The sequence below is a fragment of the Branchiostoma belcheri genome, unplaced genomic scaffold (assembly GCF_001625305.1).
Source record: "Branchiostoma belcheri isolate BF01 breed outbred unplaced genomic scaffold, Haploidv18h27 scaffold23, whole genome shotgun sequence".
In the NCBI taxonomy this organism is placed as follows: domain Eukaryota; kingdom Metazoa; phylum Chordata; class Leptocardii; order Amphioxiformes; family Branchiostomatidae; genus Branchiostoma; species Branchiostoma belcheri.
Window position 1 is genome coordinate 2,376,593 of NW_017803824.1, and position 19,891 is coordinate 2,396,483.

Sequence of the window (19,891 nt, forward strand, 5' to 3'; positions counted from 1 at the left end):
AAATACACCAAAAGATTACAAATAACAAGCTATTTCATGGAGGGACGATGTCTACGACTTCTCCTTGTTATTATTTCCCTTATACGTATTTTTTGACTGCTACAACAGGGGACTATTGTTACGAGTGTACGTGTGGCATTACCGGTTATGAGAAGTGCCGGTGCATATGTTGGTGTTACTGCGCATCATGTGTCGATGACGCGTACGTACCGTGGCCGACAAGTACAAAATTTTACACCGCAACTTTTGGTGTTTTACACCGCAACTTTTGGTGTTTTACACTGCAACTTTGGGTGTTTTACACTGCAACTTTTTCTGTGTTTTACACTGCAACTTTTGCTGTGTTTTACACTGCAACTTTGGGTGTTTTACACTGCAACTTTTGCTGTGTTTTACACTGCAACTTTTGGTGTTTTACACTGCAACTTTTGCTGTGTGGAAAACTTACACCCCTCCCCTTTTATAATGGACGGTCCCCCTGTCAGGTCAAAGGTGACAACGATGGCATACAAACTACGTCGACTGAGTTATCCTTTTCGTGCATAAGTTTTTTAGAGGAAAAGCTTGGCTACGTTGTGACGTTAGTTTTTTTCTAAAGGCCTTTGAGTCACGTGACATTTTCTAGCTAGAGAATTCGGACTCGCAAGGTCGCTAATAATTTGATGAGTAAATATTGGGCCTATGGGAGTCAAATGTGGGACCACTTGGTACTATGAAGCAATAAAGACTTATTTTCAATTATGAAGTGTTGACTCTTGACTCAGGTAAGTTATCGATCATTAGGGAACAATACGAGCGATCGCCATGACGTCACCGTAGGCAAAAAGTGGGTGCCAGTTGGCTGATTTGCCTACCAAGAATTTGCATATGTCTTCAAATAATTTGCATGCGTATAATGTAAACAAAAACAGCGATCGCTCGTATACAAATGTAGAATAATATTGTATACAATATTTATAGTTAATAAGACATCTAATCAATGTTAATTAGTCAATCACTAATTTATAAACTGTCATCATGGAGGCAATAACAGTGTTGTGTAAGTATAGTAAAGTTAGAACACAAAGAAGAACAGACAGAATTATAAATCATCAATTTATTCACAGCTTGATCAATTTCTTAAGATCCCATTCTGTTGATGTCTCACACTCAGTCACAGTACGACACTGTGACTCTCAGGCCACCGCCATCTTTGTCACCTTTGACCTGACAGGGGGACCGTCCATTATAAAAGGGGAGGATGTAAGTTTTCCACACAGCAAAAGTTGCAGTATAAAACACAGCAAAAGTTGCAGTGTAAAACACCAAAAGTTGCAGTGTAAAACACAGCAAAAGTTGCAGTGTAAAACACAGCAAAAGTTGCAGTGTAAAACACAGCAAAAGTTGCAGTGTAAAACACCCAAAGTTGCAGTGTAAAACACCAAAAGTTGCGGTGTAAAACACCAAAAGTTGCGGTGTAAAATTTTGTACTTGTCGGCCACGGTAATTCTGGCTCTACCAGCAAAGCACATATGTATACATTGTTCACTGAATTCACTTTTCCTCGTGCTGACTTTCTAAATGACCCCAAATGCGATCTTTAGCCCGACGTTTTCGTTCTGTTACCAGACTTCTCTTGCCAAGGACGTGTTCTTCGCGTGCCTGCGCATGCGTTGACAGCAACAACATGGCGACGATCCAGTCTGAAGGGATGGATCCTGACCGTGATCGCGACACGGCGCCCATCCTGGCGGGCGACGGCGGGCTCAGGCGCCGGGAACAGGTCCGTAACCAGTTCCTGGCGACCTTCGTGTCCACCCTGGGCCCGCTGGCGTTCGGCATGGTGCTGGGGTACTCGTCTCCTGCCCTGCCAGATCTAAAGAAGGTCGGTCACATGACGGGAGGGAAGGAGGAGGGAGGGGGGCGGAGTACTAGTAACTTGTTTATAGAACTTCAATAATTACATGTATTTGCATTGTCCAGTCGTTCTATCAAGCAATAAGAACTGCAATATCTATATATCTGTCTATAGTCTTGAAACCCGAATGTGAGGAGCTATTAAACAGTTATACTAAGGAGGTTAAAAATCCCTTGGTTACTACTAGTATACTAACATTACATTCCACTGTGGTTAGTCGATAAACTTGACCGCAAAGATTACTTAGTATGACGAGCACATGACTGTTGACCGTTTAAAGATCAGAGTACAAACAAATATAATTTGGCAGTGATGATCATACATATAACGTTACCAGTAACCAACATTATGTACGTAATGTATAATATGTAATGTTTTTGCATACATTTACGTTGTATGCATACATAAACATCCATGTCCATGTTTGAGATACATCGGATCCTTAGCCATGACAGCGGTTGTACAAACAAATAGTGGCAGTGATAGTGACCATACATACATAACCAGCATTACATATTTGTGTAAATGTAATGTACTGATGCATACATTTGCATTGTGTATAATGTTATATCAATCTACAATCCATGTTTGAGATACATCCTATGTAATGCTTAGGAATCTATGCATGCCCCCTTCAGGAAAGTGGTGCCGTACACATGGACAGCTACCATGGGTCCTGGTTTGGGTCGCTCTCCGCGATCGGTGCCATGTTCGGAGGACCGGTAGGAGGATGGTGTATCGAGGCGTTGGGGAGAAAAACATCACTTATGACAGCAGTACTACCATTCACAGGTAGGAGCAAAGTCTGAATTATATACAAACACAACTTTGTTCTCACACAAATGTGACTTTGATACATTAAATCAAGGATAAGCTCCTTGATCAAATCTAATGTGACACTGACAGTGAAACTACATACTACATTGTACCAGGTATTGCAAAATCTGTGACATATGCTCCATGTGTATGGTTCTCAATAGAACTTTTTATCTTGAAAGTTCATCTGTGTTGGCAGAAGTCATTATGAAACAAGTTTGAACTGCAATAGCCAACACAAGAAATTGTTTGTGTTGGCTGTTGCAGTTCAAACTTGTTTCATAATAGAATTGCTTGCATGTGTATTCAAGAACTTAATGAGCTCATTTGTTTGTTTTCTTATGTAGGTGGATGGTTGATACTGGCTTATGCTCAGAACCTGGCTATGTTGTACGTGGGTCGACTGTTGACTGGCATTGCAGCAGGCATGACCTCACTTACTGTTCCTGTAAGTAACAAAGTTATCTACTATCAGAAACTTGTTACGTGTGCTATACATTTTATCTTTAGCTGTTTATTATTGCAAGGAAAATCAAGAAGAATTGACAACATTGGATCAGGTGGAGTTGTTAACATTTAATGACAACATTTACCAACAAGCTGCAACATTCATTTGTGTAGCAAATATGACAAGTCAATGTTTTAGAAAAGCCTGAACAAGTGAATTTGAGACAAAAATATGTTGTGTTTTAATGACGTACTGTTTTTTTGCAGGTGTATGTGGCAGAGATCTCGTCCCCCCGCTTGCGAGGTCTGCTCGGCGCGTCGTTCCAGTTGATGGTGACCATCGGGATCCTCCTGGTGTACGTGTTTGGCAACTTCCTGGGCTGGAGATGGCTCGCTATAGTCTGCTTACTCCCAGGTATTGTAGATTCATGATTGTTAAGGAGTTTTTCTAGCCCCAAACAGGCTTCAGAAGAGGCTCTAAAGAGTAGAAATTGGCCAAATCGACAGATAATATACCTTTAGAAGGAGTGTGGTCTGCTAAAGAAGTGGCAGATCATACTCCTTTAGTGGACCAGTTCTCCTGGCATGCTATCTGTCTATTTGGCTAATTTCTACACTTTGCAGCTCTTTCTGAAGCCTGGTACAGGCTACCCGTCGGCTACTTTCTTCAAAATGAACAGAATACATGATAGATAAACATTTTAAAGTACACAAAGCAAGTAAACCAACAAGTTTCTTGCACCTGAAGAGGACTGCATTTAAAGTTAAAACTTTTGATCCAACACAATAAAGGTCTCTCACCTAGAGCTTTCGACCAGTCATTCTGGTCTTCCTCAGTAGCCTGACCCAGTGAGGCTTCTTCAAATATGTTTTTCTCTTGTTGTTTCTCAGCTGTGATCCTGATCATTGCGATGGCGTTCATGCCGGAGACTCCCCGCTGGCTGCTGGCGAAAGGTCGTCGCCCGGCCGCGGTGACGTCGCTGCTGTGGCTGCGCGGGCCGGACGTGGATGTGGAGGACGAGTGTGCAGACATCGAGAGTAACCTCCAGCAGCAGGTACGCTGGACTGACATGTGTCAATCATTCTTGGGCCACACCAATTTAATTTGTTGGTTCATGGCTTTGCCCACTTCATTTTTTTCTGATTTGCAAAAAAAAAAAGAAATATTTCAGCCTCTGAGTCAACTCCAAAGTGCTGATATTGGTGTGGCCTAGGTTTATTGTTTACTTAAGTGCTAAATATCACCAGTGCAATGGCCAAGTGAGTAGCGTGTTCACCTTGTATTTGGTAGGTTGTTACCCAGGTTGAGCTGAATGATTTGCTTTCTGAAATATCTAACTTTTCAGTATTGCTGGAAATATTGAATTTTTAATTGTCCTTCCATTGAATTGTTATGTACGTATTTCCTTTTACCCTACAGGAAAACGTTATAGGGATAGGTTGACTTGGACAGTTTACTTACAGATATATCTAACTTTTCAGTGTTGCTGGAAATGTTGAATTTTTAATTGCCATTCCAATGAAGTGTTATGTATTTCCTTACACCCTCCAGGAGAGCATGTCGTGGAGAGAGTTCACCCAGCCGAGCCTGCTGAAGCCCTTTGCCATCGGGATGGCCCTGATGTTCTTCCAGCAGTTCAGCGGAATCAACGCCGTCATCTTCTACTCCGTGTCCATCCTGGAGGATGCAGGTGTGGAGGGGAATACAGGAGCCATCATAGTGGGCGCTGTACAGGTGGGATGGTTTTTCTTATTCCTTCTCCTGAAATCAATTTCTGTCATCAACAATTTTGTTTGAAATACACGTACATGTAACATCATGTTGAGGGCCTCTGGTGCGACAATCCTATCTGGTGGCTTGCTCCCCCTGAAAATTTTTGACATCTGGACCCTCTGAAATGCCTTTTCCTGCATTTCAAGGGGCAAATTTTGCTGGTTGATTTAGCTTGATTTACTCACATCTTTCCACAATATACGCCAATTTTTATCTGTCAAAGATGGCGGATTGGGCAAGATTTTTGTTTGTCATGAGCAGCAAAAATCCATCAAATGACACACAAATACACTCATCTTCACTGTCAAAAATCAGCATCAATTCAGAACTTTTTGATCTAAAAAAAGGGTGTCGTTTTAAGCAACTTGTTCCCTCTCCCCCAGGTGGTTGCCACCTTTGTTGCCTGTCTCCTGATGGACAAGATGGGACGTCGCGTCCTTCTGATCGTGGCAGGTACCGGCATGGCAATCACATCTGTCACCTTCGGCCTGTACTTCCAACTGGAGCAGAACAACGGTCACAACTCCACCCTCACCTTGGCAACAACACCCACACCCACCCCTGCCCCCGGTCCTGATCTCAGCTGGTTATCCCTCACCAGTATGATTGTCTACATCATAGCCTTCTCCCTGGGGTGGGGGCCGATCCCGTGGCTCATGATGAGCGAGATTTTCCCGTCCCGCGCGCGAGGCACGGCCAGCGGCATCGCCACGCTCTTCAACTGGTTCGGCGCCTTCATCGTGACCAAGGAGTTCGATGACATGGTGAAGGCGTTCACGGAGCAGGGCGCGTTCTGGTTCTTCGCCGGGATCTGCCTCCTGGGCGTGCTGTTCGTCTTCTTTGTCGTGCCCGAGACGAAGAACGTCTCCCTGGAGGAGATCGAGGCGTACTTCGAGGGGAAGGGGAAGCCCCGCTCGGCGCTGCAGACGTCGGCCTACTCTTCGCCACCACTGGAGGAGAGCTAGGAACCCAAGGGGAGGCCTAGGAACCTAGCGTCTACCAGGCTTTAGGAGATGGCTGGAAAGAGTAGAAATCGGCCAAATAAAGAGATAACATGCTAGGGGAGTTGGTCTGCTAGAGAGTACAGCGGCAAACTGTACTAGTGAACCAACTACCCCGGCATGTTATCTCTTTATTTGGCCGATTTCTACTCTTTCCAGCTGCCTCCTGAAGCCTGGTAGAGGCTACTAGGAACCTAGGGGGAGACCTAGGAAACCACAGACTGCTTCAATCTGTTCAGGCTATAGCTGCACATGTTGAAGAGAGCATGCAAATAGCAATCATGCTTTTGGGTATATGTAGCACATCTTGAACACATAAAGTTAAGGCTAACAGAAAACCAAAAATATACAATGCAAAAAAGGCTATGAAGACATGACAAGATATGCTACGAATTTCTGTATATTATGTATGTGATACAATTGTTCAATAACATTGATTTTGAGTGTGACAGTTTTCAATTTGTGTGACAAACTATAAAAAAATGAAATTATAATAGTACATGTAATAAAATTACTTGTCAAACTTTAAAAATGTTTGCCACATTAAAAAATCTTGCCACATGACAAAACTGCTCATTTCTTTTTGGTGGAATCTTTTTTTCCTCTCTTTTGAATATGATTTGTATGTGGCAAACTGAGCAAAATTCCTTTTTTTTTCGAGGTCCTTTTGTATCACTAAAAAACAGACTGTAAATACATTTAGCATGTAATTTGTGCACTTGTTACATGGTGCAATATACCAACTTGCCAGCTTTGTATCTAAGTTAAATAAGCTCAAGATTTTTCTGGTGACATCTTACCCCAGACACAATGTGTGTTATGATGTTAAATGTTGTATCATACATTTCTTTTATACTGATCGGGTGAATCATGGTTGGTGAGATTTGATGTATGAAAATACATGACTTGAAGAGGATTCCCACTTTCCAGAAATTTGTTAGCTTGGTTACCAAACCTCTTATAGCTCTAATTATGGCTACAAATATTTGCGGAGAGGATGTAGGACTCGGGAGCTATAATGAAATTTAATACACGTATGAATGAAGATGTAATTTGGACAGGGTTTCCCTTTGTATAAAGAAGAAATTGTGGTCTAGATGTGGCATGGTCTTTGTCTGGCTTACTCAAGGACCAAATGTGTTCACAGACCATGTTGACTGTGGCATGTATGTGAGGTCTCTCTAAATTCAGATTTTTCACATGATGAAAATGAAGCCCATGGATGCAGATCTTAAGACTATATTTTTGCTAACTTGCCCTCTGACTGTGATCTATATGTAAATATTAGATTTAAAATACAGTATTTCATGTCAAATTGAATAGCATCAAAGGATTTCCATATTGAGACCATTTTCACACAAATTTCTAAATGGCTAGATCTAAAAGAGTAGTGGATTTCATACTGTGTGAAACCCCTGGTTTTGTAAACATAGCTCAAAACTGGGTTGCCATTTGTAAAGAGAGACCCTAAAACATTTGGTACCAAGCCTGTATTGCAGGTGTCTCATATGGATGAAGATTCACAAGTATGAACCCTGTGAATGTCAGGTCCATTAGGTATTGTCAAGTTCGGCAAAGGTTAATGTCAATCTCCCCTTTTATAGGTGAAAGGAACAGTAACTCATATTTTGATTAGGGTAACTTTGAGAGATTGTGAGGTAACCTCTACTGCTGTGATTTTGTAAAACTGAGATTGAAATTGTTAATTTGATTTAGTCCAACTTTCAGAAGAACAATCACTGCCTGACTGCCGAGCAACTTTCTTCATGCTTGTAGTTTGAGGTAATAAATGCAAAGCAGCCAAGTTGTTTTTCTGCTGTGTTGTTATTTCCAATATTAGCAGTATTTCCAAATAAGGCAAGAAAAGATGGCAAACTTCACCCCTTACTGATACTGCGATGTAGCCCTTCCAGTTCCACTGAACAGCAACACTCTAGATGTATGGCAACATTGATGTTTGTATATTGGGAATAGCAGAAACACAGGAAAACAAGAATTCAGAGATATCAGAGCATGAAATATTTAGGTCTTGTATATTGGGAAGACCGTAGTAGGAACACACACAAAAAAAATCTCAAATGTACTTCATAAACTCATTTACTTTCACAGCATTTTACTGTTATCTTGCAAAGGGAAACTGAAGTTTGTAGTTTACAGTTTCTACTTGTCAACTAGAAACATGCCTGTGTTACCAAGAAGCAATGAGCCTAAACACTGGTCATGAAGGAAATTTTTATTTTTCTTCAAACATGCTATTTTACAACTATGCAACAGCCAGTGTGCATGTTGAGCTCTTGTAGTTGCTACAGATTGAGAAGATTGTTACAACAGCAATATTTTAGTTGCTCTAATTCCATACAACAGACCACACAGCACAGCACAGGTATAGTAAAGGGACGAGTACACATATAAGCCAGCAATGTATTTTCCAACATGCAAGATGGATTTTGTTAGCCTGGGTACCATCCAGATTTTGGCTCCGCTACGCTAAAAAAATTCTCGAGCGTAGCGGAGCCAAAATCCGGATGGCACCCAGGCTAGGAATTTGTTGCACTATCTTAACTTAGAAGTGTAGATTTTTCATATCTTTCGAGAGCTCAATTGTCTAGATAACATGCAAGATAGAAATTTTGTTACACTATCTACATATAGTAGTGTAGATATTTCTGCTAACTCTCTACCCATTGTGAAATTCTATTGCTATATTTTGCTACTGCTAAAGATGCAGGCGTGCGTCACATGCCAAACATCTTGGCATAGGTCTGCTGTTCCTTCTTCTTGTAGGCGTCCACTTTAGCTTTTATCTTCTTTAACTCAGCAAGGATAGCTGAAACAACAGAAGGGTGACGTTGTTGCAGTAAGACAATTTTAGGAGTAGGTGATATGGAATAACTATGGGAATGTCATGATGAAAAGTCTCTTGAAATATAGTTACAAGTAAGAATGTTTGAAAATGTCTGAATTCTACAAACACTAGTAAACACTTCAAATTCTGCAAGAAAAGTGGCTTAGATAAAAAGAGATTGTTTACCTTTGTCATTTGGTTGTAATTGTTGTGCTTTCTGTAAATCAGCCTGGAAAACAGATGCGGTATTAATGAAAAAGGAAAATGCTTTTTTTTTACTGCAATCTACTTGAGATACCAATAAGCAGACAACTACAATGAGACACTGTTTACTCACTATAGCCTTGTCCTCATCCCCCATGCCTGAGTGCCCCTGTGCTCTTCTGTAGTAAGCCTTGGCATTGTCAGTCTCCACCTCCAGAACCTAAAGGTGAGTAGATTGTGTCAGAAAATATGAATATCCAATCAATTTTGAGGCAGTGGGAAAAATCTAAGAGACCACCAAAATGTAGTCACATCGACCAGGTGGTCCTTATGTAGAGGTAATCACTTGTACAGGTTTGACTGTTTATGTAAGGGCGCAAAGATACTTACAGAGTCACAGTCCCCGATGGCCTTCTCGTACTGCTTGAGTTTGAGCCTGCAGGCGGCTGTGTTCAGCATACAGGGAATGATGATGGGACCAAGCTTCTTCTCCTCCTCACCTCCCGGCTCCATCTCTGCCTCTTCACTGCACTTATGCAGATACCTGCCAGGGGGAGTTATTGCACTGATCATTTCTTCCTTTTACCAAAACTTTGGAGTACAATACAGATCTAAATGCAAACTAGAAAGGTAACATGTGCAAAGCAAATGCATGATGTTCGCATATGGTTTGCTCTGTTAATTCCTACTCAAACACATTCACATATATGGTGACAGCAGTTTAAATCCCTCCTGCTATAAAATTGAAACATAATGTAACCCAATACTAGTTACCATGGCGACAGACATCAGGCTCAGGTCATTGACCTTATTTGTTTGGAAAATAAGAAGAGGAAGAAGAAACAGAGCAAAAACAATATGTTTTCCTTCTGCGAAGGTAAACATAACAAATTTGGACTCTTTGCACATTAGTTTGCAGTTAGCATGCTTGGACTAATTATAAGAGTTAAACTGTTAGTGTTAACCATGTTACTGTTAGTGATGGGTTGAGTTACATAATAAAAAACACCTACCTGAGTGCCTTGCTGTATTTCCGTATTGCCCTCTCATACTCTCCTTTCTTAAATAGGTCATTACCAATGACCTTGATGCTTTCAGCAGCCTCAACTACCTGGTCCACCTGTAAAAGTGGTGTCAATATTTGTGGGCTGTAATTCTTTTCTTATGTTACATTACATACATCACAATAGATGACAAAATCCATACAAAATAGATAAAGATTATTCATATCAGACTTAGTCCTCTTCATGCGCAGAAAGACTGTTGTAATGTTTAAACACAGAAACACAGCGTGTCGGCAGAACGTACTGCACCTGCGCAAAACCCTGATTTGTCACGGTTTTTGTTGGATGTTTGGTCACCGTTGCATTAGTTGCAGAGGACACCTTTTCTGACATAAACTGAGTTAAAAGAGTGTTAAGCTTATATACGCGAATACGACGTTATGTGAGATGTTCTGCTGAAGTGCTATGCATAGCATAATACAGGTTTTGCACAGGTGCAGTACGTTCTGCTGACATGCTCAGAAACATGACGTACATTTTTCAGGTCGACGTCTGAGTCCTCGGGCCAGTCCATGTAGGCATCGCCCGTCCCGTCGTCCATGGCGAGGCCCTCGTCGTCACCTGGCAACAGTTCCCCGCAGTCTGCAATAACACACGGCTGTCCAGTACGGAAGGGTTAGTGCCTGTACAAGCTGGGGCTCTAAATACTACCAGTGCCTGCATATACTGTACAGCAGGCTGGTTTGTTTGATCATGGGCCAGTGAAGAAGGTTAGATGCAGTTAGGTCACAGGCGCTAGGCCACCGAGTTTTTGTTGAGATCTAACAATACATGTAACGTTACATTGTTTTGTAAACCATTAAATAAAATCCTTATTATTGTTTCGCGCATGTTAGAACATACACTGTGTCTACTCATTCAGCCCGTTGCCATCACAATACAGTGGTCCGTTGAAATATTCCCAAAAATCATACAGTCACATAACACATAGTTAACACCGTGAACACGGCCCGTTGAAAGGTTCCCTAGAATCAGACGTACACTGAACACGGTCACAAACTGATGAGGATTCCAAAGAACCATACGAACAGATACCGAAGTCTCCCGAAGATTGCCGAGAGCCGAACAGCGACTTCCGAACGCTTCATCTTGCTTAGGTACTTAGTACTAGTATACACTAGGTGCGAAATGCCATTTCAAAAGACCCTATTTTCTGCGAAATGCCATAAGGAAAATAAAAGTCTTGATACTATCTATAATCAAGGGGTAACTAAGTAGCCATGTAAACTTTTTGGGGGTATGATACCATATTTTAAAGAAGATATGAAGCATTTTGTAAAGTCCAATTTCCGGCGAACTGCGTTACCAGGTCGCTGCTGTACAGGTCAATGACATCATCGCTAGCCAATCAGACGCACGATAGGCCCACATTTCCCGCGCGGTTCTAAAATGTAAACGCACACAACTGGCTACATCACCCGACAAGAGTCTTGACATGCTATGTGTAAATGTACTCTAAACACGTCCACAAACCCCACCGACATGTTTTCAGTTCTACATATGTTTCCCAGGCATGAGATTTGGAAAGTGTAGTTGTGCCCAATATCTCTAAAATGTACTATATCGTTGTTTTCTGAGTCTGGGGAGGCAGGGACTTCACACCGAACGTGATTCTAAGTCACATTTTTGCTGCCACCCCAGTTGGTAACGCAGTTCACGGGTAGGTGTTTCCTACCCTGTCATCTTTTTGAAGTTATCACCGCTAGCGCTAGCCCCGGCTTGGGGTTCTATCGAGTCGAGCAGCGGTTTTGCGAACGCATTCGAGTTTGCGAAACCTGTTCTATTCCCGTCGGCCTTTGCGCTACCCTGAACGCCAATGTAACAGCTGAGTAATGAGTGTGCTTTTTATTGTATGATTCAGCGGACCAAGTACCCAGCAGTATGTATTATATATGTATGGTTCATTGTACAGAGAATTCCAGGGAAATTTTTCAACGGACCGTGTTCACGGTGTTATGCGATGAGTGTATGATTCTCGGGAATCTTTCGACGGACAGTGTTCACGGTGTTATGTGTTGAGTTCATGACTCTTCGGATCCTTTCAACGGACCGTGTTCATAGTGTTTGTGTTCAGTGTATGATTATCGGGAATCTTAAGCTTGTACGGAGTGCACAGTATACGAGTGTTCATAAAACAAAGCAACAGCGATCTCAACAAAAACTCGGTGGCCTATCGCCCATGGTTAGGTAGATAGGTAAAAGTATTTGCACAGCTTCAATTTTACCTGCACCAACCTGATATGGTGGTGCCACCTTGAGGCCTGCAATTGGAGACAATTTACCATACTTGCAAGGCTGTGTCTGGGTATATGAGTTTTTCCAATTTCTGATTTATCCGACAGTGCCCCTATACTTCCCAAGAACAGTTTCAGATTGGAACTCACTGCCATACATGTACTCTACTACCCAAATACCAGAACCTGCTAAGTTCAGGGAGGAGGTCTCCCAACATCTGAGGAACTGGCAATAACTGCAGCTTGGGTTAGGGACGTCCCTTGGATAGGACATTAAAAGAACTGTACAAAACTTGTGTGTTAGGGTGGTTTACCGGTTATGAGAAACAAACAAACAAACAAACAGACCTGTACGGGTGTCTCGCCGTCCTTGTCAACGTTCTCCAGCTCCCTCACCACGCCCATGCCCTTCAGCACGCGCCCGAACACCACGTGTTTGTTGTCCAGGTGTGGCGTGGGTACTGTCGTGATGAAGAACTGTGAGCCGTTGGTGTTTGGGCCAGAATTGGCCATGGACAGCAGCCCTGGGACCTCATGCTGGGGGGTGATATGTACAAGTCACATATCTATCAATAGGAAAGTTCATCTGTGTTGGTAGTTACATGTACAACTTACTACAAGTCACTTGTCTGTCCAACTCCTTTGGTAAGTTATTAACACTGATCGAAAAGAGTGGCAGTCCTTCCTGGTGTGATTTTGGTTCAAACCTTACAGTCCTGTCTTATGCAGCCTGTACTTACATGTACAAAACTGGTGTGTTACACCTGAAGGCAGTTTGCCGGTTATGCAAAACAAACAAACAAAAAACAAATCATCTTCATTATTCTGGTTACCTGTGAATAATTTCATCAGGTTGGTGAGTGACTATATAATATTGTTCTTTATTCACGACCACTTGTTTAACAAGAGCCAGGGGCAGGCTAAAGGCAGGCTTTCTTGTCATGGAGAAAACCAAGGTACTGAGGGCAAATCCTTCATCTTCCTAATTCTATTTTAAATGTTTAACGAGTAATGGCTCTAATACAATTTTAGAGCTTCACCAAAATAGTGGCTATAGTTCTCTATGGCATGTTATACACAAAGCATCAGTGTCTTGTCGAGAGAACACCTTTAATACCTTCATATCGAAGCCTTCATCCTCAAACTTCTCCCCGTAGATGCTCTCCCCACCAGTACCATTCATGTTGGAGAAGTCACCGCCCTGGATCATGAAGTCTTTGATGACTGCCAAGAGAAATCAGAGCCATGTCAAGTTCTATCCAAGCATCTTAAATGTGAAAAAATCATTGCTGGGAGAGAGTTTTAAAATCGTATAGCTTACAAGCACCTGTTTCTATGACAGAGGATCATCTGAAGTGATGGTGCCAGTGATTGCAATGTCTAAATACATTGTGACTCTAAGAGGGAGACAGGAACTATGTGTACCTACTAATAAAACATATACGCTAGAATCAAGGAGGATAGCTAGAATCAAGGAGGATAATTAATATATTGTACTATAATTTTTAAAGTTTGAATTTGTGGTTGGGCTTTCATCAGATGATATGACTTAAACCATTACTTACTCCTGTGGAAAGGACATCCCTTGTAGTGAAGTGGCTTCCCAGTGGTGGGCCCCTCTCCCTTCTCTCCCGTGCACAGGGCTCGGAAGTTCTCACATGTCTTGGGAACCGTGTTCTTAAACAGCTCAAAGATGATGCGGCCAACTGTGTTGATTGAAGGAGAAAAGTATGATAACGTTAGAACACCCAGTTCAAGTTAGTAGTTCATCTTTGACACTGAATGTGCACACTCTTATTTGTATATTTAATGTACCATGCAATGAGTTGTTGTTGTAGTTGTCCTTGCTTAATGTGTAATATTTTGCTAGACGTGGTCTCTTGCCTCTTGGTACATGTTTTCGCATGGTTCAGTTCAGAGTCAAAAAGTCTCTCTAGATATTTAACTCTTGGTGCCATTATACTGTAACTGTAATTTGCATTGTCCTTTGTTTGGGTGGGCAACCTGTCGAACAGACTTCTAGCCAAAACAGAGTTGGCAAGCGTAATATGCAAATTTCCAATCACAGTCTATCAAAGCTCAAAGAAGGTATCTGCTGTATTCGTTATTATGTACACAGAAGATTACTGTCTATTTAATTTTACGCCCCCCCTCCCTAACATGGCGTGCTACAAAAACGAAACCACGTGCTTGTTATTCCCCATATCAACAAACTCACAAGGTCCCATATTTTGTAAAAACCATCCCGGTTTAATCGTCAAACATGCACCAACCTTTTTGTTCGCCAATGGTCACATCAAAGAAGCATCGTGGATTTGGTTCGGTCGTGATATCCGTGTTGGTTTCCTCCGCCGCCATTTTCGCAAGATAATTTCCTGATGAAGTCCTGCAGTTCTGCTTGATATCGATAGATGTCGCTCTTGACACGCGTGTGTTCTTCAAACCCTTCAAACTCTTCAAAACGTTTATCGCTCACATCAAAATGACTAGAAAGGCGTAAAATACGACCAGTCTTAGCCTTTCTTTTCCACTATTACAGCTCGTATGTTTCCAGGTTGCAGCGACGTTACTGATTGAAAAAAAGACATGACACTGCTATTGTAATCTATAGTCGCCAGGCGGCGCTTTAAAATGAACGTGGAATCATGGGACACTCCTCATGTGACCCCAGCAGTCGAAGAAGTTTCAACATGGGGTGCTGCTTCAGCAACGAAGAGGACGAACTTTCACCTGTAAGTTCGGCTAATTTGTGGGCGTATTCTGATCCCTAGATGTTATAGAGAGATGCTACGATTTTTTAGCCTTTTTCGCTCGAAGAGAGGAGGACGAGCGACGTTCAGAAACGCTATTTTGGAGCACTCACATTTCGTAGTCGCTCTTGATCTTGGCTTGTCGCCATTCAAAGTACTCGAGGGTGGACGCTGCCCCAATTTTGGGCTTTTGAAAGCACTCGACAGGGCAACAACATTTCCACAAAAACACAGGTGTCTGCTAAATGTTACTAGTAAGATCTGTAATCGTCCGATAAGCCACATCCCCGCCTCCTAGTCTCTGCCCCCCTCCCACACCTACCAAAGTTCTTTTGAGTTGTGCACTCTTTACCCTTTGCACTTTTGACGTTTAGACCAGTCGTGTACCCCTGCAGGTATTTCCTGGTGCGAAGGACACTTTCACACAATCTTGGGAACATCTCTCCACTAACAGATTTAATTTGATTATATTTCTTAAAACATACCACTTTACCAGGGCCCTATAATAAATATTACTAGACTACATATACTACTGCTTGTTGTGTAACCAAAAATATTATTCTGCCCCTCATTGTAGATCATCATAATTCCTAGGAAAAAAAACGCTGGGGGGATCCATAATTAATTGGAAGCCTCAAATGAATGTCAAAAAAGGTCTATTTCTGTAACTTCACATCATGATGCGATTCCAAGTTGTTATGTTTTCTTGTGTTTATATGATGCAATACTGACATCATGTTTTGGTTTGTTACAGAATAAGGAGCCCAATGAGAGAACACATCTCCTCCACAACCCAGCCAGCAACACACCAAACAGACCCATATCTAGGTAACAACTGCAGAATTCTACTGGGGATTCATTCTGGTCAATGACAAGTATACTTTTCCTGCATTAGCATTTGGATGTTCAACAGTTGGGATATTATGATACCTGTAATATATAAAGGCAAACCTTTCCAGTGTATTTTATCTAACTGTGACTTGTCTATTGCACTCTAACGTTAATGTAGGTGTACCAAATATGTACTGGTCAACTTGGAATGACGAACTACTACAGAGTGATAATTGAAAAAAGACAATACACGTAGTACTTTGCTGCACGCCCTAACCAGGACAATACTTAGCTGCACGCCTTAAATACCTCCCACTCCCCATGATGAGGAGTTATCAGTCAGCCTGGTGGTTTTGACCTGACATAACCTCAGCACACGACACCTGTTGACCTGTGGGGTACTTTGGACTCTGGGGCTGTACTGCTGGAAAGGATGGGAGGGGGCAGTGTAAGAATATGGGAAAATAAAGCGTTGTGCTTTGCCTCAGTTGAGGATGTCAAAAGAAGAGAGGAAGAGAATCATTAGTGATACTTGTCAGGAAAAATGAGCATTAGAAAAAGATGCTATATTCCTTGTTACCTCCCCAGTGATGACTTCCCAAACCACACACCACCCGGTCCCAAGGGAGACGAACAGTCAGCACTGAACAGAATCTTACATCAGACGGCAAAGTAAGTCTACACTCTATCAAATCTCCACTTTCTCAAACACCTACAGACACCCTGGAGATGCCTTGGTATGTACATACTGAACCTGATTTCTCACAGTAGATATGATGCAGTATCATTGTACTGAAAGTAATATTGATACTGTAGGTCTTATTGCAAATTTGAAAATATACATTCTAGTGAAATTACATCATGTCTGAATTGTCAAAATGTATGTTCAGTTATACATCAGGTAATGTGTGTGTGTGTGTGTGTGTGTGTGCACGCGCGTGCATGCGTGTGTGTCGTCTTTGTCTTATGATATTTCCTGTATAACCATTGGCTAGTGTTGGCCACCTCTTTCACATAAACACATTCACACAGTTGTCTAGGCATGTGAGAGCCACTTTAGTCCCCCAGGCCTGTTAATCCATTACTGTCCCATAAGTGGACTAATGCTGCTGTTTTCCCTACAGTAATGTTATAGATGTGTCGGCGATCGACCACCACAGTATGGAGCAGCACGAATACATGGACAGGGCACGACAGTACAGGTTAGACACAGGCGTATATTGTAGCCAGATATGTATATGCATAGTTGAGTGAATTGCCAGTAAGACTTCAAGTTTCACTGGAGTTGGTTGTAACGGGAGGTTACTAGTATGATTAAACTTGTATATTTCTGTAGAACTTTATGACTTTAGGGGATTCTATAAAAATTATGCAACTTGTCTCTATGCAAAGGATGTTTTCATTATTCATGTTGTATTAATGGTTATCAAATGTACATTTCTTGGAATCCATTGTTCCAGTAGCTTTCTTTCAGTGAGCCTACCACACCATTTTACCCTTACTTTCCTTTGCATCCTTTCCCATTGTTTATTCATTTGAGCATGGAGGTAAAAGAGAGATGATTTGAGCATGGTGATGTGTCAACAGATATGTTTGAATCCTTGTTTGTTCCCCTGCAGCACGAGGATAGCAATAGTGACTGGTAGTTCAGGGGGGAGGTTGAAGAAGAAGACCCCCCTGCCACAATGTACAGCCACCCCCCAGGCCGTGCTGGCTTCAGACCCCATCTCACAAGCTGATGTACAGTTGGTCAGTATAATTGGTTGTCTATGTCTGTTTCTATGTCTATATGTATTAACCCTTGTCCTGCGGAGCCCATATATATATGGGTTGCACATACAGTACCATCTATATAGTGCCCTGTATATGTACGATTTGGGGGTGTTTCTCGTGCAACGCATCACACCGCAGTGAAACGCAACGAATGCGGAAGTAACTACGCCACCGCGGGCCAAAAAAAGTCAAGGGTCTGTGACCTGATTAAGACATGAAATTATTTGAAAATATTATGTAAAAATTGCCAGCAGGACAAGGGTTAAGGCTGTGTACCTAGCTGCACATGTAAAATTGTTTAGGAACAAGTCTGGATCCAATGGTTCAGTAACTGTAAAAAGAACAAAATACATGTAATTGAAGTGGACTGGACCTGTACCTAAAACTGGGTGACCTGTACCCGATTACGGCGAAATTTTCTGGTACATAGCCCTATTTATAAATTATATTCAAGAACAAATACTGGTTGAAGTACAAAGACTAGATACTACTACTAGTACACAATTGGTACTGGTATTCAATCACTTTCCAAGAAATACATGTACCTTGACAACTTGTTTGCATGAAATATAAGGGGAAAGTGTTTTCAGTGAACATTGTATGTATATTTACACATTAATTATTTTTATACAGTATAATTATACAGTATAATAATAACTGAATGTGTTTTTCCAGATGAACAAAGCTGCTGCGTACGCTGCCAGCGCCGTCTCACAAGTCAGGGTGGAGCATAAAGAAGACCTGGTCGTGCCATTTGGAATCCCATAATATTCTTCCCGTCCATCATATCAGGCATTGGTTCATGAAAACACGTCTCCATACAGTTCATAATAGGCACCTTACATCTGCTTACAACCTGCAACCTTTGCTATGAACTGTTTTCGGTTTGATATTGTTGTCTGTGAAAACTTTTGTACACGTGTTCACCAAGTTAACCCTCCCCTTGCTGACTTGCCATCGTGCCATTAACTTACCAAGTCCATGCACCAAGCAGGTAGAGGGTTAAAGATTATTACTTAAGCTTGGAGGTCACTTGGAAAGCAACGTTACATGTACAGAAAGGTTTGAGTGGAAATACATGTAAAAGCATGACAATTTTTTAACGAGTGATGTGTAAATAAGCATGAACCATTGCCACATTCCAAGAAATCAACTTTCTTACAACGGTTGGAAATTCTTAAATCGGGGGGTATCAAGGATTGGAGGCATTAGAAAGTGCCTCCCTCCACGTACGTTACTTTCAATGCAAGGCAAGAATATTTTGTGACAATGTTGAGGCTTGGGAGGATGACCTGATAGCTATTTGGATCATAGAGGCTTTTCAAACTGTAAATTTGCTATCAACAGTGGACTTTGGCGTGAAAAAAGCAGGAGCAATGTGAATATTGTCCTAAAACAAGTACAGCTCTCAGTAATGCACATGTAGTAAGATGGTTGTTTGACAAAAGGGAATGAAGATTTTTTGTGTAAGTATGTGTTAGAGTCTTTGTTGATGAGGCAAAATCTATGTAATTTCTTGTTTTCCCCCAAAGATTGATTCATAAAAAATGTTGTTTCAGATATTTTGCTGTCATATCATGTACCAGCCCTCCCCACTCTAACTTATCACTGGCTCTTGATGTTCTTAGTTGCCATCAAATAATATGAGAATAATTTTCTGTAGTGGTTAAAACACAAGTCAGAGTTTGACTATATACATATGCTGTATATATAAATATATATTATATGCCTTCCAAAGCTAGTTTGTATTTAACTGTGCTTGCTTGAAAGCTATACTCTTATTGGCTAATGCTTATGAATTAGCTAGGCAAGACATGTGCTCATTAGTCTAATTTTTTCAGGGAGAGCATTGAATTTAGAATTCTTACATCAACATTCAAGCCTTTAGAAGGGTAGCATTGTAGCTGAAATGTAACTGAAATTCTCAGTTTTTCCCAATTTTTCTTACAGATAAGACTGCAATTCTTGATAATCTCTCCACTTGCTACTACAATTTTTTCTGGCTTTAAAATGAAACAAAGGTCACAATGTAATTATCGAAAGTGGGGACATTTCTCAGCTTTTGTAAGATGATGCTCTTCTTAGCACACTGCCCACAGTTATTTTGCCACTACTGGTCAGAGCTACTTTTGAAGGTATATAGCAAAATAAAATCAAAACTTCTGTAAGACATAAGGCACAGTTTTATTTTTGGGTTAACGTATCTATTTTCCATTTTTATGTAGGTATACAAAAATACTTTGTTAAACCAATCA

At 41.4% G+C, this 19,891-nt stretch overlaps 3 protein-coding genes across 3 annotated transcripts; 2 read left to right on the forward strand and 1 right to left on the reverse strand.

Annotated features, from left to right (window-relative positions):
- Nucleotides 1–1,522: 1,522 nt before the first annotated feature.
- Nucleotides 1,523–5,986, forward strand: LOC109470608 (solute carrier family 2, facilitated glucose transporter member 8-like). The gene is made up of 7 exons (XM_019769611.1): nucleotides 1,523–1,864; nucleotides 2,536–2,689; nucleotides 3,061–3,161; nucleotides 3,428–3,575; nucleotides 4,052–4,215; nucleotides 4,713–4,895; nucleotides 5,318–5,986. The coding sequence occupies exons 1-7, from the start codon at nucleotides 1,571–1,573 to the stop codon at nucleotides 5,897–5,899; spliced, it is 1,626 nt and encodes a 541-aa protein (XP_019625170.1). The 5' UTR covers nucleotides 1,523–1,570; the 3' UTR covers nucleotides 5,900–5,986.
- A 2,167-nt stretch (nucleotides 5,987–8,153) lies between these two features.
- LOC109470617 (peptidyl-prolyl cis-trans isomerase D-like) lies at nucleotides 8,154–14,815 on the reverse strand. Its single transcript, XM_019769635.1, has 10 exons — nucleotides 14,556–14,815; nucleotides 13,848–13,988; nucleotides 13,400–13,506; nucleotides 12,631–12,819; nucleotides 10,524–10,646; nucleotides 9,998–10,104; nucleotides 9,375–9,528; nucleotides 9,118–9,204; nucleotides 8,967–9,009; nucleotides 8,154–8,762 (listed from the first exon to the last, which is right to left on the reverse strand). Exons 1-10 carry the CDS (start codon nucleotides 14,638–14,640, stop codon nucleotides 8,671–8,673), a joined length of 1,128 nt encoding a protein of 375 aa, XP_019625194.1. The 5' UTR covers nucleotides 14,641–14,815; the 3' UTR covers nucleotides 8,154–8,670.
- Nucleotides 14,816–14,895: 80 nt separating this feature from the next.
- On the forward strand, nucleotides 14,896–19,804 carry LOC109470637 (ragulator complex protein LAMTOR1-like). Its single transcript, XM_019769662.1, has 6 exons — nucleotides 14,896–15,014; nucleotides 15,787–15,860; nucleotides 16,452–16,535; nucleotides 16,988–17,065; nucleotides 17,483–17,612; nucleotides 18,312–19,804. Exons 1-6 carry the CDS (start codon nucleotides 14,928–14,930, stop codon nucleotides 18,402–18,404), a joined length of 546 nt encoding a protein of 181 aa, XP_019625221.1. The 5' UTR covers nucleotides 14,896–14,927; the 3' UTR covers nucleotides 18,405–19,804.
- The last annotated feature ends 87 nt before the right edge of the window (nucleotides 19,805–19,891 follow it).

Bases quoted from the DNA above. Each gene is read 5' to 3' on its own strand.
- LOC109470608 (XM_019769611.1), top strand. From the start codon at position 1,571: ATGCGATCTTTAGCCCGACGTTTTCGTTCTGTTACCAGACTTCTCTTG. The intron at 1,865-2,535 runs GTCGGTCACATG...TGCCCCCTTCAG, and splicing joins CCCTGCCAGATCTAAAGAAG to GAAAGTGGTGCCGTACACAT. The intron at 4,216-4,712 runs GTACGCTGGACT...TACACCCTCCAG, and splicing joins AGAGTAACCTCCAGCAGCAG to GAGAGCATGTCGTGGAGAGA.
- LOC109470617 (XM_019769635.1), bottom strand. From the start codon at position 14,640: ATGGCGGCGGAGGAAACCAACACGGATATCACGACCGAACCAAATCCA. The intron at 10,105-10,523 runs GTACGTCATGTT...CCACTTTTACAG, and splicing joins CAGACGTCGACCTGAAAAAT to GTGGACCAGGTAGTTGAGGC. The intron at 8,763-8,966 runs GTAAACAATCTC...CTGTTGTTTCAG, and splicing joins ATTACAACCAAATGACAAAG to CTATCCTTGCTGAGTTAAAG.
- LOC109470637 (XM_019769662.1), top strand. From the start codon at position 14,928: ATGGGACACTCCTCATGTGACCCCAGCAGTCGAAGAAGTTTCAACATG. The intron at 15,015-15,786 runs GTAAGTTCGGCT...GGTTTGTTACAG, and splicing joins AAGAGGACGAACTTTCACCT to AATAAGGAGCCCAATGAGAG. The intron at 17,066-17,482 runs GTTAGACACAGG...GTTCCCCTGCAG, and splicing joins GACAGGGCACGACAGTACAG to CACGAGGATAGCAATAGTGA.